At 43.2% G+C, this 15,110-nt stretch overlaps 1 protein-coding gene across 1 annotated transcript in view; it reads right to left on the reverse strand.

Annotated features, from left to right (window-relative positions):
- Nucleotides 1-9,010: 9,010 nt before the first annotated feature.
- The window catches only part of LOC120441801 (macrophage mannose receptor 1-like), a 38,659-nt gene continuing 32,559 nt past the window's right edge, over nucleotides 9,011-15,110 (reverse strand). Inside the window, exons 8-12 of the mRNA XM_039617214.1 lie at nucleotides 11,971-12,144; nucleotides 10,878-11,030; nucleotides 10,669-10,785; nucleotides 10,409-10,561; nucleotides 9,011-9,595 (exon numbers count right to left, since the gene is read on the reverse strand). Coding sequence (XP_039473148.1) covers nucleotides 9,354-9,595; nucleotides 10,409-10,561; nucleotides 10,669-10,785; nucleotides 10,878-11,030; nucleotides 11,971-12,144 — 839 coding nt within the window. The 3' untranslated portion in view covers nucleotides 9,011-9,353. The remainder of the gene's footprint in view (nucleotides 9,596-10,408; nucleotides 10,562-10,668; nucleotides 10,786-10,877; nucleotides 11,031-11,970; nucleotides 12,145-15,110) is intronic.

Here is a 15,110-nt window from a genome sequence, read left to right on the forward strand (position 1 = left end):
ACAGTCTTGAGCAAAACATCTCCTCCTTCCTTTAACATTCTTATTTTCCTTTTTTGGTCTTACATATCAATTCCTCTCTCCTTTTACGGTTCTACACCCCAACTGGGGCAAGTGCTTTGCACTTGCCCTCATGTGTAGGTCACGTGGGTGACCTACACATGAGCTCTTTAAGCGCATTAAGCTCTCTACCTAGTTCTGCTTTTTGTCTATATTTATCAAGATGTATTACACAGCAGTTTGTACTGCCTTTCTGCACCATTTCTTGTAATGCTGTTTCTACAGTTTCCACAATTCCCCTTCTGTCGTTGTATAGAAGCCATCCATCATCTGTGGTGTTGTATTCTGCAAAGAGAACAAAAACAGTCATTGGGAGCTCAGTCATGCAGGCAGCTTTGTGATTCTGTAGTATGTGAAACCAACATGGTTAAGTCAGCATCCTTGCAATGACAAGGTAACCTTTAGCATGTTGGCACATTTAGTTGTACATGAACAGTAGATTCTGATTGGAAAATATAAGAGGACTTATGAAAAGAGAAAAGCCAGAGATGTTGGAGAATCCTTAGGGATTAGCCTCAAAGAACCATAAATGAATTTATGAGGTATAAATTCACATTTTCGACCAGTCAATGAAATAGCAGATGGCATCGTTGAGTCTACAGGGAGTGCAGAATTATTAGGCAAGTTGTATTTTTGAGGAATAATTTTATTATTGAACAACAACCATGTTCTCAATGAACCCAAAAAACTCATTAATATCAAAGCTGAATGTTTTTGGAAGTAGTTTTAGTTTGTTTTAGTTTTAGCTATTTTAGGGGATATCTGTGTGTGCAGGTGACTATTATTGTGCATAATTATTACGCAACTTAACAAAAAACAAATATATACCCATTTCAATTATTTATTTTCACCAGTGAAACCAATATAACATCTCCACATTCACAAATATACATTTCTGACATTCAAAAACAAAACAAAAACAAATCAGCGACCAATATAGCCACCTTTCTTTGCAAGGACACTCAAAAGCCTGCCATCCATGGATTCTGTCAGTGTTTTGATCTGTTCACCATCAACATTGCGTGCAGCAGCAACTACAGCCTCCCAGACACTGTTCAGAGAGGTGTACTGTTTTCCCTCCTTGCAAATCTCACATTTGATGATGGACCACAGGTTCTCAATGAGGTTCAGATCAGGTGAACAAGGAGGCCATGTCATTAGTTTTTCTTCTTTATACCCGTTCTTGCCAGCCACGCTGTGGAGTACTTGGACGCGTGTGATGGAGCATTGTCCTGCATGAAAATCATGTTTTTCTTGAAGGATGCAGACTTCTTCCTGTACCACTGCTTGAAGAAGGTGTCTTCCAGAAACTGGCAGTAGGACTGGGAGTTGAGCTTGACTCCATCCTCAACCCGAAAAGGCCCCACAAGCTCATCTTTGATGATACCAGCCCAAACCAGTACTCCACCTCCACCTTGCTGGCGTCTGAGTCGGACTGGAGCTCTCTGCCCTTTACCAATCCAGCCACGGGCCCATCCATCTGGCCCATCAAGACTCACTCTCATTTCATCAGTCCATAAAACCTTAGAAAAATCAGTCTTGAGATATTTCTTGGCCCAGTCTTGATGTTTCAGCTTGTGTGTCTTGTTCAGTGGTGGTCGTCTTTCAGCCTTTCTTACCTTGGCCATGTCTCTGAGTATTGCACACCTTGTGCTTTTGGGCACTCAGTGATGTTGCAGCTCTGAAATATGGCCAAACTGGTGGCAAGTGGCATCTTGGCAGCTGCAGGCTTGACTTTTCTCAGTTCATGGGCAGTTATTTTGCGCCTTGGTTTTCCACACGTTTCTTGCGACCCTGTTGACTATTTTGAATGAAACGCTTGATTGTTCGATGATCACGCTTCAGAAGCTTTGCAATTTTAAGACTGCTGCATGCCTCTGCAAGATATCTCACTATTTTTGACTTTTCTGAGCCTGTCAAGTCCTTCTTTTGACCCATTTTGCCAAAGGAAAGGAAGTTGCCTAATAATTATGCACACCTGATATAGGGTGTTGATGTCATTAGACCACACCCCTTCTCATTACAGAGATGCACATCACCTAATATGCTTAATTGGTAGTAGGCTTTCGAGCCTATACAGCTTGGAGTAAGACAACATGCATGAAGAGGATGATGTGGACAAAATACTCATTTGCCTAATAATTCTGCACTCCCTGTATATACAGTACATATCCACAATCCACACACACACACACACACACACATATATATATATATATATATATATATATATATATATATATATATATATATATATATATATATATATATATATATATATATATATATATATATATATATATGTATATATATGTGTGTGTATGTATATACATACACACACATATATATATCAGTGATCAGGAAATAGATGTCTTGTTCATCTTGTTCACTCTTGGCATATAGCTTGAAAGTAGCAAACAGATGCAACTAGAGTCTGTTTATTGCAATTTATTTATTGCAAAAACCCAAATTATTTTGTATGGAATTGTATTATTTTTGTTATTTATTTATTTTTTTTCACAAAGTTTATTTTTTGACCTTGATGCAAATGTCAGTTCAACCAATGGAATTGTTGTCCCGCCTTGTATGTTCACATTTGGTTGTGCTGGTAAGGTTGCTTAGACCACACGCGCTACAGCTGTACCTGTAAGAAAAACGTGGTAGCTGTTGAAACAGCGAAGCTGTTGGTGTTTGCTTGATTAGCCACCAGGTTTGGATATCCGAAGCTAGTTTTATGAATACAAAGTGCTTTGCACTGGTCAGGCTTTTTGATTTGGAGAAAGGAGCTGAGACTCCATGGAGAACCTTGGATTACAGACTTTTTGGAAATCTGTAGAAGAGGAATGATCTTCCATTGCAATGGATGGCGAGCCACAGCCCATATGGAACTGAATCTTGAAGTCTGGTTGCCTGAATTGTGGTAGGACAAAACTGTGCAAACCATACATCGATCGTGGACTGAACTCACACCAATAAACTGCCAGATCACCAAACAGACCTGAACTGGATTCTGTTGACACTTTAAAAGACCTGAGTCTAACATTCTTTTCTTTTCTTTTATTTTGGGTATCTGTGCGCGTGCATACACAATTTTGGTTATTATTGTTGTTAAATGCAATACAGTGCACAAATTCAAATACAATTGAACCATTGCTTCATCATTTGTGGTTATGTTTTCATTGTGGTTACCCATCCTCTAGGCTCCTGCCGTTCCTGATTTGCCCATTGTTTATATATTTTGTTACATACTGGTTACACATACTTCATAATTGTCCGGCCCCGGGGGCAGATTCAAGGTCCTGAGAGCCTCCTGCAGGTACCTCTGCTCCTGCCCTTTCACTTCCAGCATTCTCCCAAGAGGACAAAGATACAGCAGTAACAGCAGCACAGAGTACTGCTCATGAAGTGCATGTTCCTACCAAGGTTGTCAAACTCCCTCACACTCCCAGGAATGGCTAGGGGTTTGAGATGACAAGGAAGTGATAGACGGAAAACATAGGCAAGAAAACTGAGAGAGAGAACTATATCAAGGTGAATGACGGCAGAAGGGTACTAAGAAAGGCAGTGATGTTTTCTAGACAAGAGAGGCACTAATAATAGGCACAACTGATCTGACAGTTCGGAGGTGAACCAGTCCTTACAGTGCCGAATGGTCAGTAAAAGCCTGGGGCCCTCAGTCTATAACAAAAGGATTAGTGCAGGCAAGTGAAAGAGAGCACAGGGGCAGGGAGAAGGGCAGAAAAGAGAAAGGCAGAAGCTGATGTCATAAGCACTCCATGTTTAAGCACCAGCGACGCTCATATCTAAGGTTTTCATATTATGCATGATCTCTGAGTCATCAAGGATCAACCATGCACTGCAAAACATGCCAAGCTTCCCTGCATCCTCTGACACTGGAAATCCTGCAGATCGATTCGACCCAGCAACAAGAGGACATAGTTTATTGTTTAAAAATTCCTGTAAGCTACAATAACACCTGAGAGAGAATAGATGAGAAAGCTTACCCGATGAACCAGGCCTATGCCGTTCTCCACTCTGCTCCAATCAGCTGCTGGGATGAAGTCTGTTTTCCTCCTAGGGTGAAGGTTTTCCTGGTAGGGCACACCAAAGATCTAGAGCTTGTTTGGGGAGAATTTTTGGGCATTGGTGCTGCCGGTAAAACCCTCTTATGAGAAGTGAGTAAGCTCTTGAGGATTAGCTGTGACAGCCTTGGAGGACTGTAGTTACCATGGAGAGTGCTGCCTCATTTTCAACAATAAGGTGATGGTGGGGGGCTGGCCTCTAGCAGGGGTGACTGAATGGCTGAAACCTGATGGAGTAATACTTAAAAAGCTCCCTTAGGGAGGGCTCAGCCCCGGTGCGGGGAACCTCTAGTGCATCGGCCCAACTGGAGGGCTCTCTAACTGGTGGGGAGGCTGTTACATCTTTGCAGGAGGTGTCCTCTCTACAGGAACTCACTCTGCAGGTGAGGGAGAGATATTGGAGAGGTGGAGAATGACTCAACCTGGGTGTCTATTGTCTTGTGTAGTCTGGGAAAAGATTGGATGATGGGGTGGGTGCAGTTTTCTCTGCGGTGGGGTTCGGGTGGGCTGCCCCGGACTCTGTGGGGTGGGGTGGTGCTGCTGCTGTGGGCCCTGGTTTGGATGGGCCTGGGCCCCCTTGCCCTGGTGGGTTCCAGAGTGTGGAGGTGCCTACTGGGGTTAGCAGGGGAGCTGGCCCCAGGGAGGGGCTGCTTGCCCCTCACTTTCAACCCTCCCCATCCTCAGCTGCCTCCCTCTTCCCGCTCCACCACACCCACACACACGCAGGGCTTGGGGTGCGGGTGTGTCACCAGGGTGCAGGGGAGGCACTCCCCCTCTGTCTCCTTCTGGCCGCCTGAGCCTCAATTTTATTCCGCAACCTAGACATCCACATTACTCATACTCTCATAACACATACATATAGGGCCTTGGGGGTGGGCATGTTATACAGCATCCAGAGGATGGCGCTGGTGCCCTACCCTCAATTTAAATGCATATAGACACTGAGGGTTTTCGGGAGGAGCTGTGCTGCTCTCTGGCAAGAAGCACCATGCCCTCCTGTGTTTTAAATGCACTTTAGAACAGCATGCAGCAACACTACATATGAGCGGGCGGAGGGAGGTTTGGGGTCTTCACTCACCCCCGTTCTGCTAACCGTCGGGGCTGGGGGGCTGGGAGGAGGTGCTGGCTGTCGGATTGGGGTCTGGGATGCGGGGCCTCCCTGCTACTGCAGATAAGGAGGCGGTCTGGTTTCCTCCACCCCAGAGAGAAGGGTTACATCTCCTGGGTCCGGGTACGGTTTGCCCCTCTGGGGGCAGGGGTACCCGGACCTGGGATATAGAGTATGTTTGGGGAGTGTGAATGTGTGTACAGTGTCTATTTGTGTCTCCACGTCGGGTAAGTGCCGAGTATTTGTTTGTGTATATGCGGGTGGGAATGCACGTTTGTGTCTGCGTGCGCCTGTTCGTCTGTGTCTATATGTCAGCTTGGGTTTTTGACTCCACCTCTCTGGGAACATCTCAGGCTCTATCTCCCCTCACCACACTCTCTGCCAGTGGCTGATGCCCTCAGACATTGGTGTGTTGGTGGTTCTTGGTGTCTGGGGCTGGGGCTCGGCGCTCATGTGTGTACCGACTCACTCCTGGTGGCCGATTGGCGGGGCCTGGTGCCTGTGGCCCGGCTGGGCCCCTTCCGGGGGATGGGGTGCCCTCAGGCCTCTGGCCTCTGGGCCTGAGGTCTGGTCCTCTCTGGCACAGCTGGCTGCCGGCAGAGCCCGCGGGCACGTCACTGCAACCCCCTCTGGCCTCTGCCCCGTGGCTGCTGGGTGACCTCTCGTTTGGGGCTCTCCTCAGCTCTTCCCAGGAGGGTGACACGGTTGCCCCACTGGTGATCCTCCTTGGGTCCTCGTATTCTGGGGCCTCTGGATGTCTGGGGCCTGGATCTCCTCCATTCCTGCTTCATGCCCTGGGGGACGGGGCTATGGCTCCCCACACTCCCTAACAGACCGTTACATGGAGAAACCTTTTGAATACAAGCGTGCTGATCCACACAGGTGTGCACACAGGTGTACACACGGGTGTTCACAGACACAACCTACACCTTACTTGGCTGCTACCTCAAAGCACATTGTGTGCTGTCGATCTTGCGTACTGAACAATAACATGAAATATTTAGTATCTACTTTTAGCTAGTTTATTGTGATGGTGTTGTATTTATTATGTTGCTCTTTTTTGTTTGTTTTCTCTTCTGTTTCTTCTTATCTCCATACAGGTGATCCAGGTGTTTTGTTTGGTTTTCTTTCTTTTTCTTCCCCCCTTTCTCACCATCTCGTCTCCCCTCTATTTTTCTTTCTCTCCCTCTCTTTCTGTCATTCTTTCTCCCTGTTCTATCTCCCAGTCATGTCTGTCCCGTCTGTAACAACCGAAAATCAAATCAAATAAATACATAATTATAATAAAGGTCAATCAAATGGACCAATATGTCAAGGCCATGATGATCCAATTGGTAAAGTAAATCCACTTGGCATCTTTCTTGGCCTTCAGACAACAATTCTGATGGCTAAAGATCAGGCAAAAAAAATAAAATAAATAAAAATTTGAAAACAAGCTCCCTTAGGAAAAAAGGTTTATGCATAAATAGACTGCTTTGCTGTGTTTCTCTCTCTTTCTGTATTTTTTTGTCTCTCTACATCATATATTTTCTTTTTATACCAATACATATCACATTCTTACAAGCAAAAATCCATAACAGCTTAAATTCATGCTCTTAATCCTGTCACTGTGAGCATCGATGCTGCCAGAAAAAAACAGGTGCAACACAGTCTATGAAAAAAGAAGCATCGTTCTCGGCTGTGACAGAAAGCACTCACACTTATGCATGCTGTGTCTTGTGTATAAGATGGACAAACAAAAGCCATTTTCAAAAGTTTCTTTAGATTTGTAGGCAAGCAGAAGGTTGTTTTCCTGACCTTTCTAAGGTAGAACAACATCTTCAATGAAGCACTAATGGAATTCCAGTTGTGCATGATAAATTAAAGAAGAGCAAGAGTGTTTGTTCAGGAGGGACTCGTGAACTGATCTGGCAGCTTTTAATGGTTGATATAAAACAGGGATGTCAAATTCATTTCACATTCGAAGGCCACAAACAGCCCACTTTGTAACAATCCCAGTTTCTTTTTAATAAATGTTTTTATTAAGATTTTCTAATATATAATGGAAAAAAAAAACAAAACATGCAGACAAAGCAACAGCAAGGGCAAGAACACACAAATTGAGCAAAAGATTACACTGCAACAACAAAAATATTACTTCAACACTAACAATAAACACAAATAGAATGCTTGGGTGGCAGATTATGTTATTTGCGACTGATCAGAGAGAATTTTATGCTTTGATAAATGATCAAAAAAAGGTTGCCACGCATCAAAGAACTTACTAAATTTGTCCTGTAATGTATACCTAATCCTCTCCGTGTGTAATAAAGCAGTCAGAGCTGCTAACCACATTTTGAATTGAGGCACAGTGTCAGACTTCCAGAGGGTCACAATAATAACTACCATTCAGAACAAAACTGTAGTTTCTACAGCAGGGCTGAGGCGTAGAAGGGAAGAGGCAGATCCAAACAATCCAGTTATTGGGTCCAACTAATGTGCAATTGCACATATCAGAGACACATTTGAAGATATCCGGCCAGTAATGGTACAATTTTGGACAAAATAAATGAGTAAGAGAGGCTTTTCCAAGGTAACAATAATCACATATAGGACTAATAGAAGTAAAAAGTAAAATCCCTGTTTTTGTCAGGGTAAAGAAGTTTAAGTATACATTTAATCCCAATCTTAGTATTAGAAAAAGAAGTGCAGTTAGTGCAATTAATCTGTCTCAGATTTTCTATATGTTATAGTTAATGAACGAAATCTGTCAGCATGACTTAAATTAAAACTGTAAGCGGAAAAAAGCATGTGTTTAACTCACTGACTGTTTTGTAATCATAAAACAAAGTTTTCTGTCAATTCGCAGAAAATGCCTGTGGCTTTTTTGTTATTTTCTAATTTATCTACTACTTACTTTGGTATAGTATGAATGGCAATGGGAGAGATCCCCATCAGTGTAAAAAGCTGTAAAAGTTGTAAAATTGCTATTCAAGCTCCAAAATTTATGCCCTCCTTCACAGTTTCCCATGAATCCAGCGGGCCGTATTGAGTCTTTGCCAGGAATGGCCATGGAGTTGGACCCAGCAACAGGTAAATGGTAAATGGCCTGTATTTATATAGCGCTTTCTAGTCCCTAAGGACCCCAAAGCGCTTTACATATCCAGTCATTCAGCCATTCACACACACATTCACACACTGGTGATGGCAAGCTACGTTGTAGCCACAGCCACCCTGGGGCACACTGACAGAGGCGAGGCTGCCGGACACTGGCGCCACCGGGCCCTCTGACCAGCACCAGTAGGCAACGGGTGAAGGACACAACGACCGAGACTGTCCGAGCGGGGCTCGGACCGGCAACCTTCCGATTACAAGGCGAACTCCCAACTCTTGAGCCACGATCGCCCGTGATCAACAGGTGATTCATATTGAGGCACAACTGATGAAAGGCTTTTTGTTCAAATGGTTTTATAAATAAAATGTTTTTTTGTCCTCCTTTACTTACCACCTCCCTGCCATCGGGTGATTAGCTGCTGTCCACCTGATGAAGAAGGACCTCTCTTTCCTTTCTACACATGGTTACATAAACATCACAGTGGAAACTATACATATTAACCTGCAATGGTATTGGATTCCCATGTTGATGTTTACCTTAACTTAGTGGAAACCAGCCCAGTCTTCATGTATATCATGGCTGAATACAATTTTCATGTTTCTATTCATTCATTTAAATGCAAAAAAATGGAAACGATTTTTCATGTTTTCATATTTTTTTAATCAGCCTTTAATATAAATGCCGTTAAATGGATGCAGAGAGCATTCCAACTTAGATTTGTCAAATTGCACTAAAAATCACATTCACTTTTTGTCATTTTCATTATTCTTTATGTTGATTATAAAAGTAAAACAAAACACAAAACAATCTGTACACATTTCACATATCACATTATCATGAAAAAGAAAACCCAATAATTTGTAATAACTATCTTTGATACAAAAATCGTAAAAATTCCTCAAAAAACCACCAGGCAGTTCCAGTTTCCAGAGAAGTGATCCACAATAAAAGCATAAAATAAAAACAGAAATCTAATTTTCATGGGGTTGATTGCCAATCCTCTCCTGCTTTTCTATGCTTGCTCATTCTGCTCGATGTTCTCAACCAGCCCTTTGGTGTCCACCGCTGCTCGGTTTGGATTGTTGAAGTATAACTTGTTGTCAAAGGTGAATTCTCCCAGGGTGGGGGCAGGTATCCTAGGTATCCTTTTATGGAACAGGAGGAAGGCACCAAGTCCAACTAAGGCGATTACAATTAATACTATAGCCACAGTGATGCCAGCGGACCGATGTGTAGTTTCCTGGACGACGTGGGCTAAGGAGGCAAAAATGTAAAGTTGGAGCAGTGAATTTACTCAGATTTGAAAAATTGAAAGAACAAATGGAGGCTTTTCTGTCATGGTCCGTGGCCCTGTGTTTGAGGAGTGTGTGGGATGCCCCGTTGGCCTCACCTCCCGGCTGGGCCATCACCTGCACACCTGCATTCCATTCTGGGCAATTACCTGGAGGACTATTTAACCCTGCGCTGACGGATGCTCCACGCCAGTCCGTTAGTCACCCCTCAGTGGTAACTAGGCTCCCCGCAAAAGCTTTGTATATATGTGTTAGGTGAACTACGTTAATTCTGCCTTCGTGTGCCTAGGTTAGGATCCGGCGTTTTGTGTCTGCCACCTGCCTGTCCTCCTGCCTGCTCAGATCACTAAGTGCACCATCTGTCCTCATCCCTGCCTCCTTGGATTCGTTTCCCATGGACACCCCCTAAGCCAATTACTAAAGCCCTGTCTTGTTGGGTCTCTCCCAGCTCACTAGTAATTTTCTCCCCTTTCTGTTGCAGCTTCACATGGTCCCGATTACAGGTTCCCTGTGTCGTTTGTCTTCCCGGTTTTCTTCAGCTCGTCGTTTTTGCTTCCTTGGTTGCTCTGGCTCACCTTTTGTTAAAACAATAAAAACTGTTCTTGTTCGCATTAGACATGTTGAGTCTGCTTTTGGATCCTGCTTGTGTGCACGCACTGCGGTTCATGACATTTTCTATAGGTTTAAGAACTAAAAATGATAAATCAGTAAATAAGTACATACATACAAAGCTAATTTGAATATTTCTTTTTTAAAAAAGGGTTATTTAAGTTACCTTTTGGTGTTTTGCAGATGTAAGAAAATGACCTTGTGCAGTCTGTCGTACTCCACAGACCAGTGTCAGAACTGATGTACACACACGACTCTGACTTTCCTGATTTCCAGTTGGTATAGTCCAAAGTGCTGTTATCGATCCACATCCACTTATCTGAAGCAGAGACACATGTTAATTTATCAACTAATGCAGCACGCACGCACACATATCCAATGTATGAATGTATATACATGTATATATTACACTGAATTTAACCTCACCTTCATGTGTCTTATACATGCCAATCCAAAAGGTTTTAGCACTGTCCTGGAGAATCTCCACATTCTCTTCTATGAATTTGCTCTCAATAGGGTCCTGAATACTCACTAGAGAAGCACCTGATAAACATGATACAACAGTTAAATGTTAAACATGTTAAACATAAACATGGACATAATTCTCTGTGTACATTGAATTCTTCATAACATACCCATTTTTATACATTCAATTGAGGCGTGGGCCCAGTCCTTGGTCACTGAACTGAAGAAGGAATAACAATGGCCTCTGAAAGGTATCCATGTTCCCCTGCTTGTTGATTGTGGACAGTCTGCAGGAAGATTTGGGGGAGCAGTGGGAGCTACAACTGAAAAAAAAGGAGCAGGTGTTATGGCAGTCTTATGAGCTACCTGCTAACTATGCATAGTGAGTGTGTTTTTCTTTTGTTTTTCATGCCGCTGTACTGCTCTGCAGTGTAATGTACACATTTCTGTTGTAATGCCTGTTTCAACATCACAATTCAGCGTCCTCTCAACTACCATCATTCAACAAATCATGACAATTCACACTTTTAAATAATTTTTATTTCTAAATATTTTTTTATGCTGAGCATTGTTAAGCTAACTGTAAACTGATTGTTCTGATTGGCTGACTGTTACAAACAACAGATTTGAATTGCTTGGCATAGGGCTATTGTGGTCATAGGCAACATGACCATATTAGGGTTAGTCACTGAAATCACACAGATCCAAGAGTTAAAAAAAGCTGTCTGAAGAGTGATCTTTTGACTTATAGAGATGAGTTGCATAATACATTTGTATAAACAGTTGTTGAATAACATTCTCAAGGAAATACATTGACTTTTCTTGTGTTTTGATTAGAAGAAAGATTAAGGATTGGGTGGGCCCCATGGGAGTCTTTAAGAACTTAAAGAAGTATATAAAGTATGTAATTTGAGAAACATCTACAGCCTTAGATGGGACTGCACTCTGACTTTATAAAACAGCCTGGTAAAGGGAGATCCCTTTATTTTCCTGTTGCTTTCCTGCCTCAGTTTAAGAGCAGTGCCAGGGGAAACTTAGCCTGTGAACAGAGGAAACAGAGGACAGTGCCGTGTTGACGATCCATGAGAGGAAGAGGTGAGAGAGGGTCAGAAAACAAGCCTGCAGCACTGAATTCTTCATAAAAAAATATGTTTTTTGTGCATGATTTGATAAAAGTAACCATGAGGGCTTTCTTCATATTGATGTAAAGTGGACTGAATCGTCAGACCATCTTTCAGGTCAAAGAGATTTTTCATTCCTTACCTCTGGCTGGACAAAATCCCCATTTTCCCACTTTATCATAATCTCTCTCTGTGGCACACCACAGCTGTCCATCCGTACGACCGTCTTTAGTACATTCGGCGTACCACTTCTCATGGAACTTAAAAGGGAACTGACAAGCGGCTCCAAAAGCATTTCCTCCTAGTGTGAATGTCTCTGCGAAGACACAAATAATGGAGACATGCAGTCATTTCACCAGCATGTAATTGATAATTACGAGAGTTTGCCTCCACACTTCCTAGAGTTGTTTTTGTAAGCTTTTAGATCTTCATTTACTAGATTTCACCCAATTTACCCTCAAGTTTATTTGCTGATGCCGGGTGAGAAAGAGTAGTGCTCTGTTTCTTGGCTCTGGTAACGCCAGTCATTTTAAATTTAGAAAACTGACTTGTGCTTGTAATGTATAGAACGCCAGGACTGACATAATGAATTAACTAAATATACCACTAAATAATTAATTAAATGTGGCAATAATTAATAATAATTAGAAATAATCAATTAAATAAATATTTATGACATATTTAGGTAATTAATTCTTGACAAATTTCATTATTTATTTATTTATTTATTTGACATTTTAATTGGCATTTAATTAATTACTTAATGGTGTATTTAATTATATTAATTAAATATTCCGAGGTGACAGGCGATGTCCTTGTCCGAGCCAACGTCTGGTGTTATCACACTGCCCAGATACGTGAACTGATCGAATTCATCAAGCGGGCTGTGGCCAACGAGTTCTGGAGTATTCGCTCTGGCATAACCGATCCGCATGACTTTGCTTTTGGCAGCGCTGATCCGCAGTCCCATCTTTGACGCTTCATTTTCTAGCATGCCGGTTAAATCGCAAATGGAGCGTTGAGTAGATCCGAGCAGCGCAATGTTGTCCGCGAAATCAAGATCTGCAATGTCCTTGGACTCCGTGCTCGCCGCATGATGAAATCCACAGCCAGCACAAACGGGAACTCCCGTCTTAATCTTGAACGAGTCTGAAATCCCACTATCTGTACAGACGCAGCAGCTTGACTCGTGGTAGATGTTTCTCAGGAGGCTAACGAACATCTCCGGTATGCCGTAGGACCTGGCAATTCTCCAGCCTGTTTGTCGATGCACGCTGTTGAACGCTTTTGAAGTTTATGAAACTGATTGACAGTCGTTGCTGCAGCTCGGCACGTTGTTCGATTATTGTCCATGGCTATCTATGCAAGTGAAACATGGAAGTCGACGGCAACAATCACCCGACGACTGAATTTTTTCCAACAGCGCGGCCGCCCGACAGATTCTCAAGATTTTGTATCGAGATCATGTTACCAACGAGGAGGTCCTTCAGCGCATTGCCTCACGACCGCTAGCAGACGTGGTATGGGAGCGACGATTTCGTTTCGCCGGTCACGTTCTCCACCAACATCTGGAACGATTACCAAAGATAACCATGTCGTGGAGACCCGCCCGGGGTCACGGAGCCGCGGACAACCAAAACAAATGTGGAGACGGTCATTCATTGAGGACCTGAAGGCGGTCGATCTTTCATGGGACAAGGCTGATGTGGCCAAGATGTGGCTGCAAACTGAGCTCGTTGGCGATCCCTTACCGCCCAATGTGCCATCTGGCGCAGGAGGAACTAAGTCTAAAAGTCTAAGTAAGGTAATTAATTCATTTTGGCAGACGTGACTCTTTCAGCTTTCACTATGAAATAATTTTATCTGTGAGGCTCACCAATCAAACTCAAGGGACAGGGTTTACGCTGATCTAGTCAAAATCATTGCTTTGGCCTGGTGGCCATTCCTTTTAGAAGGCGTTTGTGCACACCATCAACCAGCATGTGGAAACTAACAGAACTGTAATTTGAAAAACCCTGTTTGTGTGTCACCAAATACAGTTTTAATTTTTTTTTTAGCCGAGAATGTAATGTTTTAATCTTCAAATATCTGGTTGGTTTGTCAAGATCGAGCCTCTTTGCCAAAGTGCTTCAATGATTTCGGAGATGTCTGCCCAGCCTAGTCTATCCCAAAACGTAGGATAGACCCGCTCGCCTCCCAAGCAATCGAGCTGTTATTACCGCCAACAAAGGGCAGGTCCCAGTACAAAGCTTGTTCGACACTATGAAACACATACAGACTTCATGATGTTCGGCTAATATTTTTAAGATAAGATAAGATAAGATAACCTTTATTAGTCCCACATGTGGGAAATTTGTTTTGTCACAGCAGGAAGTGGACAGTGCAAAAGTTATGAAGCAAAAATTAGAATAAAATAAAATAAGAATAAATACAGTACACAACTGTACAGAATAGAATAAAATAAAATACTATATACAGTAGAATAAAATAGAATAAAATATACAATAAGATAAAAATAGAATACAAATGCTATATACAACTGAGTAAAAATACAACGATGCCAGGAAGATTATTGCACTTAGTGTTATTGCACATGTGTGTGTTTGATCAGTTAAAGTCTTTGTTGTGGAGTCTGACAGCAGTGGGGAGGAAAGACCTGCGAAATCTCTCCGTCCCGCACCGTGGGTGCCGCAGTCTCCCTCTGAAGGAGCTGCTCAGTGCTGTCACAGTCTCATGCATGGGGTGGGAGATGTTGTCCAACAGGGATGACAGCTTAGCCGCCATTCTCCTGTCACTCACCACCTCCACTGGGTCCAGAGGGCATCCTAGAACAGAGCTGGCCCTTCGGATCAGCCTGTTCAGTCTCTTCCTGTCCCCAGCAGAGATGCTGCCACCCCAGCAGACCACACCGTAAAAGATGGCTGAGGCCACCACAGAGTCATAGAAGGTCTTCAGGAGTGGGCCCTCCACTCCAAACGACCTGAGTCTCCGCAGCAGGTACAGTCTGCTCTGCCCTTTCCTGTAGAGGGAGTCTGAGTTATGAGTCCAGTCCAGTTTGTTGTTCAGATGAACACCAAGGTACCTGTAGCTGTCCACAGCCTCAATGTCCATACCTTGGATGTTCAGTGGTTGCAGTGGAGGATGTTTGTGCCTGCGGAAGTCTACCACCAGCTCCTTGGTTTTACTGGCATTGATCTGGAGGTAGTTCAGCTGGCACCAGTCCACAAAGTCCTGAGTCAGTCCTCTGTACTCCTTGTCGTCCCCATCAGTGATGAGGCCGAC

Source organism: Oreochromis aureus, linkage group 9 (genome assembly GCF_013358895.1).
Source record: "Oreochromis aureus strain Israel breed Guangdong linkage group 9, ZZ_aureus, whole genome shotgun sequence".
NCBI lineage: Eukaryota > Metazoa > Chordata > Actinopteri > Cichliformes > Cichlidae > Oreochromis > Oreochromis aureus.